The following is a 19193-nucleotide window of genomic DNA, read 5'->3' on the forward strand; positions in this document are numbered from 1 at the left end:
TCAAATTTGGCAGCTCGGATCTTGGTCTCAGAATCAACTGTGGGGATATTTTGCGCTGGTTTCTTTGAGTTCTGTCAGCCAAGCATCTGCTGTGCACTCTTCTAACACTCAGCGCATCACCTTCAATCCCATGTCTCCTGTCTGCTTGAGAGTGTGCGTCCAAGTTAAACAGAGTTTCACCTTTGCTGCTCCATCACCAGGGGTCAGACCCTGCACTGGCTTCCATTCCTTGATTTGTCGTCTCCTGCCTCCAGGTGTTCTGAGGCCTCATCCTGTCTTTGGAAATAACAGACCTCTCTTCGGCAAGTGTCCTGTGCCAAGGGCTGGGTGAGTGGATGTTTCCATTGCTGTGTACATGGGAGCGAGTGAGCGCAGGTTGCCCTGCTTCTCTGCCAACTGGGCATCGATGAATCAACACTTTCCAGATACATTTCACAGAAATGTGATTTTTGTTAAGCTCTTGGTTTCTATACAGCCGTGGCGGGAGGGATTGTCCGAAGACTCCAGTTTTGACATTGTTTTGATATCCCATTTGCAGTCTTTAAAAAGTTTAATAGAATTGATTTACATGTTTTGGGAGTTATACGAAAATGAAGTTAGTTTTTGAAACATACTAAATCGACCTAGAAGCCAGACATGTCAATTTTTGTAACATTTTGTCAGCTCTAAGGAAAACATAGACAGATAGAATGCAAACTAGCAGTCCAAACTGTTAAAGGACTCATGTCAGCTCTTTACTGTTGAAGCCTCCGAAACAAACAGGAACCATGAAATACCTATTGGAAACATGAAATAACCCCCAACCTTGGATTCACTTGTGCATGTAGTGCCCTTTACTCCCAATGAAACCTACTGGCCAATGTTGGCATTTCAAGGGGTAACATCCCTCTCTAGGGAAATACAAGAGAAACCAAACCAAATATATACATTTAGGTTTGAATCCAAAATCACCTAGAGGCATTATAGCTATGAGAACCCTGCTGCAGCTATGCTAGGCTATTGAGAACCAGGTGTTCTTCTATCAGTGATGAGAACGCTTAATCATCCGATCATGTTGGGTAAAGCAATTTAACGCAACCAAGTCTACAACCCCATGATATAGTGCCCCTGGGGGCTTGAATCAAGTGAAAGATGGTCCACATAAGCTGTGTCTTTAAAGTCATTGGCGAATTTTACGGTTCAGTTCACTATCTGACTTATAGTATGTACCTATACTGTCTTGAAAAACTGAGGCCTAATACATATACAAGTTCAGTCAAAGATTCCCCTCACTTACCACACTCCCTTCACCCCAGAGAAGACATAAACCCAGCATTTGCTGAATCTAGCGGAAGGCCATCGTTTTTTTGTGTGAGCTAAGTATTCAATTCCTATCTATTTCAGTCGAGACTCTTTGACCTTTAGGAGTTCACTGTAGTTCACAGAGTGTGAAGCTGGAGGAACTCTGATCCTAGGAGGGGCTTGCTCTTCTCGTACTGGCTTCATTGCAGCTCAGGTACTGATCCTTCCAAGTGGATGCCTGAGTGGAGGGGAGGGAAGAGCAAGTGCTTGATAGCTAGGCCCAAACCTGGGAAAAAGGCTTACCTGGGCTTGGTGCATTTTGGTCTGAGTGGCTTGGAAATGCCCCTTGGGACGTGTGGATACTCACGACCTCTTCCAAGAACATGAGCGTTTTGATCATCTCTGCCATCTCTTCTCTTTCAGACGTCAGGGTTCTTGGACCCGTACTTGGAGCAGAGAATCGAGGAACTTCCTCAAGTCCACGTTGGCACTCCGTATGTTTCTGCCAGTATCAGCGAGGTTCAATATGTCTCATGAATGTCTTGCGAGCCTGGTATCCTCTACAGCTGTGTCCAGGCCAGTAATCTCCATTGTAGCAGAACGTCTCTCATCAATGTGTTCGCATCTCTCCTCAATCCGTGCAGCCAGCTTTTTGGCCAGCTTCTCCTGGTGTCTCCCATAAAGTCGACATCACCGGGACTGAGCAAGTCTGAAAGAACCTCGCACCCTCACCAGTAAGCTGATGACAGGCAGATCTTCCACTGTCTGCCCTTTCAGGTTCTGGAAACTGACCCGTGAACTCAGGTCTTTGGGCAGCAGCAGTATCTCGAACTTACACAGTTTCCCGGATCAAAGACCTAAGCCAAGCCCCACAGAGGGCGGCAGCACCCCCATCACACTGATCCACCCACAGATCTCTGCCCGGTTACCTAGGATCCACCAGCCACAACAAGCCTCGTGGTACACACCAACATTCCACCTGGAATCCAACCGGTAACGGCCATCCCCAATGGCTGCTGCATCTTGTCAGTGTTGGGGGAGGGGTTGCATCCGACCAGAGGTTCCTAAGGTAAATGTGATTCTTCCCACTATAGTCCCATGGGCCTTTGTTCTTCCCTCTTTCCTTTTGTTCAGATCTGTATGCACAGTGCCAAAAGAAGGAAGCGTGTCCATTTTCAGTTGATGGTTTCACACGTCATTAAACTTTCTAACAGTTCACAGTACACAGAGACCCACTAAAGGAAACATATGTTCCTGTAATATGCGTACACTCGGAATACATATCCGTCTGTTGATTTCTGTTGAAAAACCCGCACTCTCAGGACACGGATCCATTGGTTCCATGGGGGCTGAAATTCCTAGAAATGAAACCAACCGCAATGTGCATTTTACTGTCTGTCTCTTTTGCACTTAGATCACTTTTGCAGAGCTACTTGTCTTTGTTATAGGCTTATGCCATTTCTTCTCCACGTAGGGTACAATATGGCATTCATTCATCCTGTTGGAAGACTTGCAAGTCTATATCAAGGACTAGGAATCCACTGGACTCCAAATCGGCATTTGGGTTAGGTCACGGTATGCCCTTTTGAATCAATACTTATGAATATAAATTCATGCCTCTGATTTGCGAATACAAGTGTGCTGAGTACATGCAAGCCGCGATACTGTGTCGATGCGTTCTGAATGATCCTTGACATCACCTTGAGTATTTTCTTTTGAATAATCATGGTTCCCTTGGTATATGTCAGCCAACCGTACCCTTTTGGTGCTAGTTTTTTTGTTGGATTCTTTGTTGGTCTGCTTCTCGTTTGTTTGGCAAACACGTCAGGCCATGCATCTCTCCGTTCGCTTCAAACAGAGAGTCATATATGCTGATTCACTTAAGATAGTGCTTCCAATCACCTATGATTTCCTGCTTCCCTCCCCCATCTTTAGGGTTTTGATGTCCTCCTTGCCTTGTTCTTGTTTCTTCTTTGCCACTCATTCTCATCTTGCATTTCCAATAATGGTTTTCTTCTTTCCATTTCATCTTGCTGCTTTTCTATTCAGGGGAGTATTCTCAACCTTCCTTTTAGAAGAAGTTTTGAACTGCTGAAATCTTTTAAGATTTGCCGGTCTGTGGAATTCTCTAGCTCTGCCGTTATTAGAAACAGCGGTCATGTGGCATAGGCTTCCCTAGATGGCAGCATTTGGCCATTCAGGATATTGTCTATTTCCTGGTACTCCTCCCTGTCCTGCACGATTGCTGCCGAGATATCAGCTGGAACCCCTCTGGAGGTTCTCTTGTGACTATGTTGCTTTCCTCCAGGCGCATTTTAAGTCACTGGGATGCTCATGAACTTTGATGATTTGAATCAAACAGCTGCTGCTAGGTCTATTGGTATTCCACCTCCTTTGGACGCTGTGTAATTCCTGAATTCGCATAGATGATTCTTTCTTGGCTTTCAGCATGTTTCAGTCTGATTTTTCTGCAGATAACTTTTCAGACATTTTTTGTTTCTTTATCTCTTTCTTTTCCATCTGGGACTCTTATGAATCCTAGTCTTTCATGCCTTGTCTTACCCCAGGATTCAACAGCAATGTTTCCTTTCTTTAGCACTTGCTTTCCTATGTCTGCTTCTGACCGAGGGATTTCTGTTCCCCTGTCTTCACAGTCATTCACGCGTCCCTCTGCATTATCTAGTCTGCTTAGGACTGAAGTTTATCCATGATATTATCACATACATTGAGTTTTCTGATATTGTTTGGCTCTTCGTTCGACTTTCTCTTCCCTTTTTCTGGTATTCTGCCTTTTGTGATTCTGAGACACTGTTTTTCTTCACTGTTTCCCTCACCTCCGTTTTCAATACTTTCTCTGGATAGCGTTTTGCAGTCTAGTTGTTTGAAAGCTTATCTTTTGGGCCTTCAATCTCTTTGGAACTGAAAATGGTACATCCTATTTTTTTACTGTACTTCTTCATATCTCCTGGTCAGGTAATATCAGGTATCTAATGTAAATTTCTAGGGCTTTGTTAAGTTAAAATTTCAGACCGTTGGCTCTATGCAATTCCATGGGATTTCTGTGAGGACAAATTCTCCTAGACATTGATGCCATGTCCTGTTCCTGTGTGTGTTGTCTGGCATATCTCCAATTGCTGGTGTTGCCTTAGTTGTGATGAACACCCCGTAGTATTTCGACTAGCATAACCTCATTTTGATTACGCATATCTCGCAAAGGTGAAAGTGCACAGGACACTTCCTCTTGTGGAAATGAGGCTTCTAAAGTTTCTCAGCTCTGCATTCTGCTCTATGTCAATTTGGAGTGTTTCCAAAACAGCAAACTGAGAGTGCGCTTGTGCTTTGTAGTGCCACGGGAATTTCCCAATGAAACCAGATCTTCCCAAAACTTCTGTGTCTACAGAAACAGCAGTGGAAGCATATCTATGGATGTCACACATCAGGGCCTGCTGGAATGATCCCGCAGACCGACCTTGGTGTCCTCGGTGCCGTAACGTTTCGGTGCCATCCAAAATGTAGCATCCGCTTTTGGGAGATAATGCTGAAGGATATGCTCCCACTTCTCACGCTGTGGACTAGGACCACTCTTCTTTGTCCTCTCATCCTTGTGACACGGGTGCACGAAGGCAACCACAGAGATGTTGCACATCCTGTGCCTCAAAACAATCCATAATCCCAGCCCAGGTTATGAAAGTAGCAGATCCTAAGGCTTTACATTCTGATTTCAAACCCAAGGCCCCCTGGATCCCTCAGACCAGATGCATGATATCTCTGATTCAGCCCCACACGTGCCCTATTGGCAACATGCCAAATTGGTCCCTGGTCCTGCAGATGCACTGGGTGTGGCCATGGGACCTATCGATACTCTCAACCACGTTCGCCAGTGTGGTTGCTTTATCATTGGGGTCACAGGTCGGTTTGCTCTCTTGATAGGACCCACCACATCCCACAACGCACTCCAGATCCCTGAGACTCAGCGTGTGCCATCATCCGTAGCCCTATCCCTCACTGACCGCTGCCTCTGCTGCCTCAAATTTGGCAGCTCGGATCTTGGTCTCAGAATCAACTGTGGGGATATTTTGCGCTGGTTTCTTTGAGTTCTGTCAGCCAAGCATCTGCTGTGCACTCTTCTAACACTCAGCGCATCACCTTCAATCCCATGTCTCCTGTCTGCTTGAGAGTGTGCGTCCAAGTTAAACAGAGTTTCACCTTTGCTGCTCCATCACCAGGGGTCAGACCCTGCACTGGCTTCCATTCCTTGATTTGTCGTCTCCTGCCTCCAGGTGTTCTGAGGCCTCATCCTGTCTTTGGAAATAACAGACCTCTCTTCGGCAAGTGTCCTGTGCCAAGGGCTGGGTGAGTGGATGTTTCCATTGCTGTGTACATGGGAGCGAGTGAGCGCAGGTTGCCCTGCTTCTCTGCCAACTGGGCATCGATGAATCAACACTTTCCAGATACATTTCACAGAAATGTGATTTTTGTTAAGCTCTTGGTTTCTATACAGCCGTGGCGGGAGGGATTGTCCGAAGACTCCAGTTTTGACATTGTTTTGATATCCCATTTGCGGTCTTTAAAAAGTTTAATAGAATTGATTTACATGTTTTGGGAGTTATACGAAAATGAAGTTAGTTTTTGAAACATACTAAATCGACCTAGAAGCCAGACATGTCAATTTTTGTAACATTTTGTCAGCTCTAAGGAAAACATAGACAGATAGAATGCAAACTAGCAGTCCAAACTGTTAAAGGACTCATGTCAGCTCTTTACTGTTGAAGCCTCCGAAACAAACAGGAACCATGAAATACCTATTGGAAACATGAAATAACCCCCAACCTTGGATTCACTTGTGCATGTGGTGCCCTTTACTCCCAATGAAACCTACTGGCCAATGTTGGCATTTCAAGGGGTAACATCCCTCTCTAGGGAAATACAAGAGAAACCAAACCAAATATATACATTTAGGTTTGAATCCAAAATCACCTAGAGGCATTATAGCTATGAGAACCCTGCTGCAGCTATGCTAGGCTATTGAGAACCAGGTGTTCTTCTATCAGTGATGAGAACGCTTAATCATCCGATCATGTTGGGTAAAGCAATTTAACGCAACCAAGTCTACAACCCCATGATATAGTGCCCCTGGGGGCTTGAATCAAGTGAAAGATGGTCCACATAAGCTGTGTCTTTAAAGTCATTGGCGAATTTTACGGTTCAGTTCACTATCTGACTTATAGTATGTACCTATACTGTCTTGAAAAACTGAGGCCTAATACATATACAAGTTCAGTCAAAGATTCCCCTCACTTACCACACTCCCTTCACCCCAGAGAAGACATAAACCCAGCATTTGCTGAATCTAGCGGAAGGCCATCGTTTTTTTGTGTGAGCTAAGTATTCAATTCCTATCTATTTCAGTCGAGACTCTTTGACCTTTAGGAGTTCACTGTAGTTCACAGAGTGTGAAGCTGGAGGAACTCTGATCCTAGGAGGGGCTTGCTCTTCTCGTACTGGCTTCATTGCAGCTCAGGTACTGATCCTTCCAAGTGGATGCCTGAGTGGAGGGGAGGGAAGAGCAAGTGCTTGATAGCTAGGCCCAAACCTGGGAAAAAGGCTTACCTGGGCTTGGTGCATTTTGGTCTGAGTGGCTTGGAAATGCCCCTTGGGACGTGTGGATACTCACGACCTCTTCCAAGAACATGAGCGTTTTGATCATCTCTGCCATCTCTTCTCTTTCAGACGTCAGGGTTCTTGGACCCGTACTTGGAGCAGAGAATCGAGGAACTTCCTCAAGTCCACGTTGGCACTCCGTATGTTTCTGCCAGTATCAGCGAGGTTCAATATGTCTCATGAATGTCTTGCGAGCCTGGTATCCTCTACAGCTGTGTCCAGGCCAGTAATCTCCATTGTAGCAGAACGTCTCTCATCAATGTGTTCGCATCTCTCCTCAATCCGTGCAGCCAGCTTTTTGGCCAGCTTCTCCTGGTGTCTCCCATAAAGTCGACATCACCGGGACTGAGCAAGTCTGAAAGAACCTCGCACCCTCACCAGTAAGCTGATGACAGGCAGATCTTCCACTGTCTGCCCTTTCAGGTTCTGGAAACTGACCCGTGAACTCAGGTCTTTGGGCAGCAGCAGTATCTCGAACTTACACAGTTTCCCGGATCAAAGACCTAAGCCAAGCCCCACAGAGGGCGGCAGCACCCCCATCACACTGATCCACCCACAGATCTCTGCCCGGTTACCTAGGATCCACCAGCCACAACAAGCCTCGTGGTACACACCAACATTCCACCTGGAATCCAACCGGTAACGGCCATCCCCAATGGCTGCTGCATCTTGTCAGTGTTGGGGGAGGGGTTGCATCCGACCAGAGGTTCCTAAGGTAAATGTGATTCTTCCCACTATAGTCCCATGGGCCTTTGTTCTTCCCTCTTTCCTTTTGTTCAGATCTGTATGCACAGTGCCAAAAGAAGGAAGCGTGTCCATTTTCAGTTGATGGTTTCACACGTCATTAAACTTTCTAACAGTTCACAGTACACAGAGACCCACTAAAGGAAACATATGTTCCTGTAATATGCGTACACTCGGAATACATATCCGTCTGTTGATTTCTGTTGAAAAACCCGCACTCTCAGGACACGGATCCATTGGTTCCATGGGGGCTGAAATTCCTAGAAATGAAACCAACCGCAATGTGCATTTTACTGTCTGTCTCTTTTGCACTTAGATCACTTTTGCAGAGCTACTTGTCTTTGTTATAGGCTTATGCCATTTCTTCTCCACGTAGGGTACAATATGGCATTCATTCATCCTGTTGGAAGACTTGCAAGTCTATATCAAGGACTAGGAATCCACTGGACTCCAAATCGGCATTTGGGTTAGGTCACGGTATGCCCTTTTGAATCAATACTTATGAATATAAATTCATGCCTCTGATTTGCGAATACAAGTGTGCTGAGTACATGCAAGCCGCGATACTGTGTCGATGCGTTCTGAATGATCCTTGACATCACCTTGAGTATTTTCTTTTGAATAATCATGGTTCCCTTGGTATATGTCAGCCAACCGTACCCTTTTGGTGCTAGTTTTTTTGTTGGATTCTTTGTTGGTCTGCTTCTCGTTTGTTTGGCAAACACGTCAGGCCATGCATCTCTCCGTTCGCTTCAAACAGAGAGTCATATATGCTGATTCACTTAAGATAGTGCTTCCAATCACCTATGATTTCCTGCTTCCCTCCCCCATCTTTAGGGTTTTGATGTCCTCCTTGCCTTGTTCTTGTTTCTTCTTTGCCACTCATTCTCATCTTGCATTTCCAATAATGGTTTTCTTCTTTCCATTTCATCTTGCTGCTTTTCTATTCAGGGGAGTATTCTCAACCTTCCTTTTAGAAGAAGTTTTGAACTGCTGAAATCTTTTAAGATTTGCCGGTCTGTGGAATTCTCTAGCTCTGCCGTTATTAGAAACAGCGGTCATGTGGCATAGGCTTCCCTAGATGGCAGCATTTGGCCATTCAGGATATTGTCTATTTCCTGGTACTCCTCCCTGTCCTGCACGATTGCTGCCGAGATATCAGCTGGAACCCCTCTGGAGGTTCTCTTGTGACTATGTTGCTTTCCTCCAGGCGCATTTTAAGTCACTGGGATGCTCATGAACTTTGTTGATTTGAATCAAACAGCTGCTGCTAGGTCTATTGGTATTCCACCTCCTTTGGACGCTGTGTAATTCCTGAATTCGCATAGATGATTCTTTCTTGGCTTTCAGCATGTTTCAGTCTGATTTTTCTGCAGATAACTTTTCAGACATTTTTTGTTTCTTTATCTCTTTCTTTTCCATCTGGGACTCTTATGAATCCTAGTCTTTCATGCCTTGTCTTACCCCAGGATTCAACAGCAATGTTTCCTTTCTTTAGCACTTGCTTTCCTATGTCTGCTTCTGACCGAGGGATTTCTGTTCCCCTGTCTTCACAGTCATTCACGCGTCCCTCTGCATTATCTAGTCTGCTTAGGACTGAAGTTTATCCATGATATTATCACATACATTGAGTTTTCTGATATTGTTTGGCTCTTCGTTCGACTTTCTCTTCCCTTTTTCTGGTATTCTGCCTTTTGTGATTCTGAGACACTGTTTTTCTTCACTGTTTCCCTCACCTCCGTTTTCAATACTTTCTCTGGATAGCGTTTTGCAGTCTAGTTGTTTGAAAGCTTATCTTTTGGGCCTTCAATCTCTTTGGAACTGAAAATGGTACATCCTATTTTTTTACTGTACTTCTTCATATCTCCTGGTCAGGTAATATCAGGTATCTAATGTAAATTTCTAGGGCTTTGTTAAGTTAAAATTTCAGACCGTTGGCTCTATGCAATTCCATGGGATTTCTGTGAGGACAAATTCTCCTAGACATTGATGCCATGTCCTGTTCCTGTGTGTGTTGTCTGGCATATCTCCAATTGCTGGTGTTGCCTTAGTTGTGATGAACACCCCGTAGTATTTCGACTAGCATAACCTCATTTTGATTACGCATATCTCGCAAAGGTGAAAGTGCACAGGACACTTCCTCTTGTGGAAATGAGGCTTCTAAAGTTTCTCAGCTGTGCATTCTGCTCTATGTCAATTTGGAGTGTTTCCAAAACAGCAAACTGAGAGTGCGCTTGTGCTTTGTAGTGCCACGGGAATTTCCCAATGAAACCAGATCTTCCCAAAACTTCTGTGTCTACAGAAACAGCAGTGGAAGCATATCTATGGATGTCACACATCAGGGCCTGCTGGAATGATCCCGCAGACCGACCTTGGTGTCCTCGGTGCCGTAACGTGTCGGTGCCATCCAAAATGTAGCATCCGCTTTTGGGAGATAATGCTGAAGGATATGCTCCCACTTCTCACGCTGTGGACTAGGACCACTCTTCTTTGTCCTCTCATCCTTGTGACACGGGTGCACGAAGGCAACCACAGAGATGTTGCACATCCTGTGCCTCAAAACAATCCATAATCCCAGCCCAGGTTATGAAAGTAGCAGATCCTAAGGCTTTACATTCTGATTTCAAACCCAAGGCCCCCTGGATCCCTCAGACCAGATGCATGATATCTCTGATTCAGCCCCACACGTGCCCTATTGGCAACATGCCAAATTGGTCCCTGGTCCTGCAGATGCACTGGGTGTGGCCATGGGACCTATCGATACTCTCAACCACGTTCGCCAGTGTGGTTGCTTTATCATTGGGGTCACAGGTCGGTTTGCTCTCTTGATAGGACCCACCACATCCCACAATGCACTCCAGATCCCTGAGACTCAGCGTGTGCCATCATCCGTAGCCCTATCCCTCACTGACCGCTGCCTCTGCTGCCTCAAATTTGGCAGCTCGGATCTTGGTCTCAGAATCAACTGTGGGGATATTTTGCGCTGGTTTCTTTGAGTTCTGTCAGCCAAGCATCTGCTGTGCACTCTTCTAACACTCAGCGCATCACCTTCAATCCCATGTCTCCTGTCTGCTTGAGAGTGTGCGTCCAAGTTAAACAGAGTTTCACCTTTGCTGCTCCATCACCAGGGGTCAGACCCTGCACTGGCTTCCATTCCTTGATTTGTCGTCTCCTGCCTCCAGGTGTTCTGAGGCCTCATCCTGTCTTTGGAAATAACAGACCTCTCTTCGGCAAGTGTCCTGTGCCAAGGGCTGGGTGAGTGGATGTTTCCATTGCTGTGTACATGGGAGCGAGTGAGCGCAGGTTGCCCTGCTTCTCTGCCAACTGGGCATCGATGAATCAACACTTTCCAGATACATTTCACAGAAATGTGATTTTTGTTAAGCTCTTGGTTTCTATACAGCCGTGGCGGGAGGGATTGTCCGAAGACTACGATTTTGACATTGTTTTGATATCCCATTTGCAGTCTTTAAAAAGTTTAATAGAATTGATTTACATGTTTTGGGAGTTATACGAAAATGAAGTTAGTTTTTGAAACATACTAAATCGACCTAGAAGCCAGACATGTCAATTTTTGTAACATTTTGTCAGCTCTAAGGAAAACATAGACAGATAGAATGCAAACTAGCAGTCCAAACTGTTAAAGGACTCATGTCAGCTCTTTACTGTTGAAGCCTCCGAAACAAACAGGAACCATGAAATACCTATTGGAAACATGAAATAACCCCCAACCTTGGATTCACTTGTGCATGTAGTGCCCTTTACTCCCAATGAAACCTACTGGCCAATGTTGGCATTTCAAGGGGTAACATCCCTCTCTAGGGAAATACAAGAGAAACCAAACCAAATATATACATTTAGGTTTGAATCCAAAATCACCTAGAGGCATTATAGCTATGAGAACCCTGCTGCAGCTATGCTAGGCTATTGAGAACCAGGTGTTCTTCTATCAGTGATGAGAACGCTTAATCATCCGATCATGTTGGGTAAAGCAATTTAACGCAACCAAGTCTACAACCCCATGATATAGTGCCCCTGGGGGCTTGAATCAAGTGAAAGATGGTCCACATAAGCTGTGTCTTTAAAGTCATTGGCGAATTTTACGGTTCAGTTCACTATCTGACTTATAGTATGTACCTATACTGTCTTGAAAAACTGAGGCCTAATACATATACAAGTTCAGTCAAAGATTCCCCTCACTTACCACACTCCCTTCACCCCAGAGAAGACATAAACCCAGCATTTGCTGAATCTAGCGGAAGGCCATCGTTTTTTTGTGTGAGCTAAGTATTCAATTCCTATCTATTTCAGTCGAGACTCTTTGACCTTTAGGAGTTCACTGTAGTTCACAGAGTGTGAAGCTGGAGGAACTCTGATCCTAGGAGGGGCTTGCTCTTCTCGTACTGGCTTCATTGCAGCTCAGGTACTGATCCTTCCAAGTGGATGCCTGAGTGGAGGGGAGGGAAGAGCAAGTGCTTGATAGCTAGGCCCAAACCTGGGAAAAAGGCTTACCTGGGCTTGGTGCATTTTGGTCTGAGTGGCTTGGAAATGCCCCTTGGGACGTGTGGATACTCACGACCTCTTCCAAGAACATGAGCGTTTTGATCATCTCTGCCATCTCTTCTCTTTCAGACGTCAGGGTTCTTGGACCCGTACTTGGAGCAGAGAATCGAGGAACTTCCTCAAGTCCACGTTGGCACTCCGTATGTTTCTGCCAGTATCAGCGAGGTTCAATATGTCTCATGAATGTCTTGCGAGCCTGGTATCCTCTACAGCTGTGTCCAGGCCAGTAATCTCCATTGTAGCAGAACGTCTCTCATCAATGTGTTCGCATCTCTCCTCAATCCGTGCAGCCAGCTTTTTGGCCAGCTTCTCCTGGTGTCTCCCATAAAGTCGACATCACCGGGACTGAGCAAGTCTGAAAGAACCTCGCACCCTCACCAGTAAGCTGATGACAGGCAGATCTTCCACTGTCTGCCCTTTCAGGTTCTGGAAACTGACCCGTGAACTCAGGTCTTTGGGCAGCAGCAGTATCTCGAACTTACACAGTTTCCCGGATCAAAGACCTAAGCCAAGCCCCACAGAGGGCGGCAGCACCCCCATCACACTGATCCACCCACAGATCTCTGCCCGGTTACCTAGGATCCACCAGCCACAACAAGCCTCGTGGTACACACCAACATTCCACCTGGAATCCAACCGGTAACGGCCATCCCCAATGGCTGCTGCATCTTGTCAGTGTTGGGGGAGGGGTTGCATCCGACCAGAGGTTCCTAAGGTAAATGTGATTCTTCCCACTATAGTCCCATGGGCCTTTGTTCTTCCCTCTTTCCTTTTGTTCAGATCTGTATGCACAGTGCCAAAAGAAGGAAGCGTGTCCATTTTCAGTTGATGGTTTCACACGTCATTAAACTTTCTAACAGTTCACAGTACACAGAGACCCACTAAAGGAAACATATGTTCCTGTAATATGCGTACACTCGGAATACATATCCGTCTGTTGATTTCTGTTGAAAAACCCGCACTCTCAGGACACGGATCCATTGGTTCCATGGGGGCTGAAATTCCTAGAAATGAAACCAACCGCAATGTGCATTTTACTGTCTGTCTCTTTTGCACTTAGATCACTTTTGCAGAGCTACTTGTCTTTGTTATAGGCTTATGCCATTTCTTCTCCACGTAGGGTACAATATGGCATTCATTCATCCTGTTGGAAGACTTGCAAGTCTATATCAAGGACTAGGAATCCACTGGACTCCAAATCGGCATTTGGGTTAGGTCACGGTATGCCCTTTTGAATCAATACTTATGAATATAAATTCATGCCTCTGATTTGCGAATACAAGTGTGCTGAGTACATGCAAGCCGCGATACTGTGTCGATGCGTTCTGAATGATCCTTGACATCACCTTGAGTATTTTCTTTTGAATAATCATGGTTCCCTTGGTATATGTCAGCCAACCGTACCCTTTTGGTGCTAGTTTTTTTGTTGGATTCTTTGTTGGTCTGCTTCTCGTTTGTTTGGCAAACACGTCAGGCCATGCATCTCTCCGTTCGCTTCAAACAGAGAGTCATATATGCTGATTCACTTAAGATAGTGCTTCCAATCACCTATGATTTCCTGCTTCCCTCCCCTATCTTTAGGGTTTTGATGTCCTCCTTGCCTTGTTCTTGTTTCTTCTTTGCCACTCATTCTCATCTTGCATTTCCAATAATGGTTTTCTTCTTTCCATTTCATCTTGCTGCTTTTCTATTCAGGGGAGTATTCTCAACCTTCCTTTTAGAAGAAGTTTTGAACTGCTGAAATCTTTTAAGATTTGCCGGTCTGTGGAATTCTCTAGCTCTGCCGTTATTAGAAACAGCGGTCATGTGGCATAGGCTTCCCTAGATGGCAGCATTTGGCCATTCAGGATATTGTCTATTTCCTGGTACTCCTCCCTGTCCTGCACGATTGCTGCCGAGATATCAGCTGGAACCCCTCTGGAGGTTCTCTTGTGACTATGTTGCTTTCCTCCAGGCGCATTTTAAGTCACTGGGATGCTCATGAACTTTGTTGATTTGAATCAAACAGCTGCTGCTAGGTCTATTGGTATTCCACCTCCTTTGGACGCTGTGTAATTCCTGAATTCGCATAGATGATTCTTTCTTGGCTTTCAGCATGTTTCAGTCTGATTTTTCTGCAGATAACTTTTCAGACATTTTTTGTTTCTTTATCTCTTTCTTTTCCATCTGGGACTCTTATGAATCCTAGTCTTTCATGCCTTGTCTTACCCCAGGATTCAACAGCAATATTTACTTTGGTTTGCACTTGCTTTCCTATGTCTGCTTCTGACCGAGGGATTTCTGTTCCCCTGTCTTCACAGTCATTCACGCGTCCCTCTGCATTATCTAGTCTGCTTAGGACTGAAGTTTAGCCCTGATATTATCACATACATTGAGTTTTCTGATATTATTTGGCTCATCGTTTGACTTTCTCTTCCCCTTTTCTAGTATTCTGCCTTTTGTGATTCTGAAACACTGTTTTTCTTCACTGTTTCCCTCACCTCCGTTTTCAATACTTTCTCTGGATAGCGTTTTGCAGTCTAGTTGTTTGAAAGCTTATCTTTTGGGCCTTCAATCTCTTTGGAACTGAATATGGTACATCCTATTTTTTTACTGTACTTCTTCATATCTCCTGGTCAGGTAATATCAGGTATCTAATGTAAATTTCTAGGGCTTTGTTAAGTTAAAATTTCAGACCGTTGGCTCTATGCAATTCCATGGGATTTCTGTGAGGACAAATTCTCCTAGACATTGATGCCATGTCCTGTTCCTGTGTGTGTTGTCTGGCATATCTCCAATTGCTGGTGTTGCCTTAGTTGTGATGAACACCCCGTAGTATTTCGATTAGCATAACCTCATTTTGATTACGCATATCTCGCAAAGGTGAAAGTGCACAGGACACTTCCTCTTGTGGAAATGAGGCTTCTAAAGTTTCTCAGCTGTGCATTCTGCTCTCTGTCAATTTGGAGTGTTTCCAAAACAGCAAACTGAGAGTGCGCTTGTGCTTTGTAGTGCCACGGGAATTTCCCAATGAAACCAGTTCTTCCCAAAACTTCTGTGTCTACAGAAACAGCAGTGGAAGCATATCTATGGATGTCACACATCAGGGCCTGCTGGAATCATCCCGCAGACCGACCTTGGTGTCCTCGGTGCCGTAACGTGTCGGTGCCATCCAAAATGTAGCATCCGCTTTTGGGAGATAATGCTGAAGGATATGCTCCCACTTCTCACGCTGTGGACTAGGACCACTCTTCTTTGTCCTCTCATCCTTGTGACACGGGTGCACGAAGGCAACCACAGAGATGTTGCACATCCTGTGCCTCAAAACAATCCATAATCCCAGCCCAGGTTATGAAAGTAGCAGATCCTAAGGCTTTACATTCTGATTTCAAACCCAAGGCCCCCTGGATCCCTCAGACCAGATGCATGATATCTCTGATTCAGCCCCACACGTGCCCTATTGGCAACATGCCAAATTGGTCCCTGGTCCTGCAGATGCACTGGGTGTGGCCATGGGACCTATCGATACTCTCAACCACGTTCGCCAGTGTGGTTGCTTTATCATTGGGGTCACAGGTCGGTTTGCTCTCTTGATAGGACCCACCACATCCCACAACGCACTCCAGATCCCTGAGACTCAGCGTGTGCCATCATCCGTAGCCCTATCCCTCACTGACCGCTGCCTCTGCTGCCTCAAATTTGGCAGCTCGGATCTTGGTCTCAGAATCAACTGTGGGGATATTTTGCGCTGGTTTCTTTGAGTTCTGTCAGCCAAGCATCTTCTGTGCACTCTTCTAACACTCAGCGCATCACCTTCAATCCCATGTCTCCTGTCTGCTTGAGAGTGTGCGTCCAAGTTAAACAGAGTTTCACCTTTGCTGCTCCATCACCAGGGGTCAGACCCTGCACTGGCTTCCATTCCTTGATTTGTCGTCTCCTGCCTCCAGGTGTTCTGAGGCCTCATCCTGTCTTTGGAAATAACAGACCTCTCTTCGGCAAGTGTCCTGTGCCAAGGGCTGGGTGAGTGGATGTTTCCATTGCTGTGTACATGGGAGCGAGTGAGCGCAGGTTGCCCTGCTTCTCTGCCAACTGGGCATCGATGAATCAACACTTTCCAGATACATTTCACAGAAATGTGATTTTTGTTAAGCTCTTGGTTTCTATACAGCCGTGGCGGGAGGGATTGTCCGAAGACTCCAGTTTTGACATTGTTTTGATATCCCATTTGCAGTCTTTAAAAAGTTTAATAGAATTGATTTACATGTTTTGGGAGTTATACGAAAATGAAGTTAGTTTTTGAAACATACTAAATCGACCTAGAAGCCAGACATGTCAATTTTTGTAACATTTTGTCAGCTCTAAGGAAAACATAGACAGATAGAATGCAAACTAGCAGTCCAAACTGTTAAAGGACTCATGTCAGCTCTTTACTGTTGAAGCCTCCGAAACAAACAGGAACCATGAAATACCTATTGGAAACATGAAATAACCCCCAACCTTGGATTCACTTGTGCATGTGGTGCCCTTTACTCCCAATGAAACCTACTGGCCAATGTTGGCATTTCAAGGGGTAACATCCCTCTCTAGGGAAATACAAGAGAAACCAAACCAAATATATACATTTAGGTTTGAATCCAAAATCACCTAGAGGCATTATAGCTATGAGAACCCTGCTGCAGCTATGCTAGGCTATTGAGAACCAGGTGTTCTTCTATCAGTGATGAGAACGCTTAATCATCCGATCATGTTGGGTAAAGCAATTTAACGCAACCAAGTCTACAACCCCATGATATAGTGCCCCTGGGGGCTTGAATCAAGTGAAAGATGGTCCACATAAGCTGTGTCTTTAAAGTCATTGGCGAATTTTACGGTTCAGTTCACTATCTGACTTATAGTATGTACCTATACTGTCTTGAAAAACTGAGGCCTAATACATATACAAGTTCAGTCAAAGATTCCCCTCACTTACCACACTCCCTTCACCCCAGAGAAGACATAAACCCAGCATTTGCTGAATCTAGCGGAAGGCCATCGTTTTTTTGTGTGAGCTAAGTATTCAATTCCTATCTATTTCAGTCGAGACTCTTTGACCTTTAGGAGTTCACTGTAGTTCACAGAGTGTGAAGCTGGAGGAACTCTGATCCTAGGAGGGGCTTGCTCTTCTCGTACTGGCTTCATTGCAGCTCAGGTACTGATCCTTCCAAGTGGATGCCTGAGTGGAGGGGAGGGAAGAGCAAGTGCTTGATAGCTAGGCCCAAACCTGGGAAAAAGGCTTACCTGGGCTTGGTGCATTTTGGTCTGAGTGGCTTGGAAATGCCCCTTGGGACGTGTGGATACTCACGACCTCTTCCAAGAACATGAGCGTTTTGATCATCTCTGCCATCTCTTCTCTTTCAGACGTCAGGGTTCTTGGACCCGTACTTGGAGCAGAGAATCGAGGAACTTCCTCAAGTCCACGTTGGCACTCCGTATGTTTCTGCCAGTATCAGCGAGGTTCAATATGTCTCATGAATGTCTTGCGAGCCTGGTATCCTCTACAGCTGTGTCCAGGCCAGTAATCTCCATTGTAGCAGAACGTCTCTCATCAATGTGTTCGCATCTCTCCTCAATCTGTGCAGCCAGCTTTTTGGCCAGCTTCTCCTGGTGTCTCCCATAAAGTCGACATCACCGGGACTGAGCAAGTCTGAAAGAACCTCGCACCCTCACCAGTAAGCTGATGACAGGCAGATCTTCCACTGTCTGCCCTTTCAGGTTCTGGAAACTGACCCGTGAACTCAGGTCTTTGGGCAGCAGCAGTATCTCGAACTTACACAGTTTCCCGGATCAAAGACCTAAGCCAAGCCCCACAGAGGGCGGCAGCACCCCCATCACACTGATCCACCCACAGATCTCTGCCCGGTTACCTAGGATCCACCAGCCACAACAAGCCTCGTGGTACACACCAACATTCCACCTGGAATCCAACCGGTAACGGCCATCCCCAATGGCTGCTGCATCTTGTCAGTGTTGGGGGAGGGGTTGCATCCGACCAGAGGTTCCTAAGGTAAATGTGATTCTTCCCACTATAGTCCCATGGGCCTTTGTTCTTCCCTCTTTCCTTTTGTTCAGATCTGTATGCACAGTGCCAAAAGAAGGAAGCGTGTCCATTTTCAGTTGATGGTTTCACACGTCATTAAACTTTCTAACAGTTCACAGTACACAGAGACCCACTAAAGGAAACATATGTTCCTGTAATATGCGTACACTCGGAATACATATCCGTCTGTTGATTTCTGTTGAAAAACCCGCACTCTCAGGACACGGATCCATTGGTTCCATGGGGGCTGAAATTCCTAGAAATGAAACCAACCGCAATGTGCATTTTACTGTCTGTCTCTTTTGCACTTAGATCACTTTTGCAGAGCTACTTGTCTTTGTTATAGGCTTATGCCATTTCTTCTCCACGTAGGGTACAATATGGCATTCATTCATCCTGTTGGAAGACTTGCAAGTCTATATCAAGGACTAGGAATCCACTGGACTCCAAATCGGCATTTGGGTTAGGTCACGGTATGCCCTTTTGAATCAATACTTATGAATATAAATTCATGCCTCTGATTTGCGAATACAAGTGTGCTGAGTACATGCAAGCCGCGATACTGTGTCGATGCGTTCTGAATGATCCTTGACATCACCTTGAGTATTTTCTTTTGAATAATCATGGTTCCCTTGGTATATGTCAGCCAACCGTACCCTTTTGGTGCTAGTTTTTTTGTTGGATTCTTTGTTGGTCTGCTTCTCGTTTGTTTGGCAAACACGTCAGGCCATGCATCTCTCCGTTCGCTTCAAACAGAGAGTCATATATGCTGATTCACTTAAGATAGTGCTTCCAATCACCTATGATTTCCTGCTTCCCTCCCCCATCTTTAGGGTTTTGATGTCCTCCTTGCCTTGTTCTTGTTTCTTCTTTGCCACTCATTCTCATC

The 19193-nt window shown here is 45.4% G+C and overlaps 3 protein-coding genes and 1 long non-coding RNA gene across 6 annotated transcripts in view; all 4 read left to right on the plus strand.

The window, feature by feature from the left end:
* LOC140690615 (uncharacterized) overlaps nucleotides 1–19193 on the plus strand; it is a 38858-nt gene that overhangs the window by 15690 nt on the left and 3975 nt on the right. The window lies entirely within an intron of this gene.
* On the plus strand, nucleotides 1802–7270 carry LOC140690611 (uncharacterized). Of its 3 annotated transcripts, XM_072952483.1 has the most exons (4): nucleotides 1802–2274; nucleotides 2756–2856; nucleotides 5562–5634; nucleotides 7012–7270. In XM_072952483.1, the coding sequence occupies exons 1-4, from the start codon at nucleotides 2024–2026 to the stop codon at nucleotides 7268–7270; spliced, it is 684 nt and encodes a 227-aa protein (XP_072808584.1). In that variant the 5' UTR covers nucleotides 1802–2023. The 3 variants fall into 3 exon arrangements, 1 of the variants encoding a protein (XP_072808584.1); XR_012065903.1 differs by lacking the exon at nucleotides 2756–2856 and having other exon boundaries at nucleotides 2219–2350; nucleotides 7012–7114; XR_012065902.1 differs by lacking the exons at nucleotides 2756–2856; nucleotides 7012–7270 and having other exon boundaries at nucleotides 2219–2350; nucleotides 5562–5733.
* On the plus strand, nucleotides 7331–12577 carry LOC140690612 (uncharacterized). The gene is made up of 4 exons (XM_072952484.1): nucleotides 7331–7581; nucleotides 8063–8163; nucleotides 10869–10941; nucleotides 12319–12577. The coding sequence occupies exons 1-4, from the start codon at nucleotides 7331–7333 to the stop codon at nucleotides 12575–12577; spliced, it is 684 nt and encodes a 227-aa protein (XP_072808585.1).
* LOC140690613 (uncharacterized) lies at nucleotides 12638–18154 on the plus strand. Its single transcript, XM_072952485.1, has 4 exons — nucleotides 12638–12888; nucleotides 13370–13470; nucleotides 16176–16248; nucleotides 17626–18154. Exons 1-4 carry the CDS (start codon nucleotides 12638–12640, stop codon nucleotides 17882–17884), a joined length of 684 nt encoding a protein of 227 aa, XP_072808586.1. The 3' UTR covers nucleotides 17885–18154.

The sequence above is a fragment of the Vicugna pacos genome, chromosome 31 (assembly GCF_048564905.1).
Source record: "Vicugna pacos chromosome 31, VicPac4, whole genome shotgun sequence".
Taxonomy (NCBI): Eukaryota; Metazoa; Chordata; class Mammalia; order Artiodactyla; family Camelidae; genus Vicugna; species Vicugna pacos.

Bases quoted from the DNA above. Each gene is read 5' to 3' on its own strand.
- LOC140690613 (XM_072952485.1), top strand. From the start codon at position 12,638: ATGACAGGCAGATCTTCCACTGTCTGCCCTTTCAGGTTCTGGAAACTG. The intron at 12,889-13,369 runs GTAACGGCCATC...TTCTCCACGTAG, and splicing joins TTCCACCTGGAATCCAACCG to GGTACAATATGGCATTCATT. The intron at 13,471-16,175 runs GTATGCCCTTTT...TCCTGCCTCCAG, and splicing joins GGCATTTGGGTTAGGTCACG to GTGTTCTGAGGCCTCATCCT.
- LOC140690612 (XM_072952484.1), top strand. From the start codon at position 7,331: ATGACAGGCAGATCTTCCACTGTCTGCCCTTTCAGGTTCTGGAAACTG. The intron at 7,582-8,062 runs GTAACGGCCATC...TTCTCCACGTAG, and splicing joins TTCCACCTGGAATCCAACCG to GGTACAATATGGCATTCATT. The intron at 10,942-12,318 runs GTGAGTGGATGT...CTTCTCTTTCAG, and splicing joins TGTCCTGTGCCAAGGGCTGG to ACGTCAGGGTTCTTGGACCC.
- LOC140690611 (XM_072952483.1), top strand. From the start codon at position 2,024: ATGACAGGCAGATCTTCCACTGTCTGCCCTTTCAGGTTCTGGAAACTG. The intron at 2,857-5,561 runs GTATGCCCTTTT...TCCTGCCTCCAG, and splicing joins GGCATTTGGGTTAGGTCACG to GTGTTCTGAGGCCTCATCCT. The intron at 5,635-7,011 runs GTGAGTGGATGT...CTTCTCTTTCAG, and splicing joins TGTCCTGTGCCAAGGGCTGG to ACGTCAGGGTTCTTGGACCC.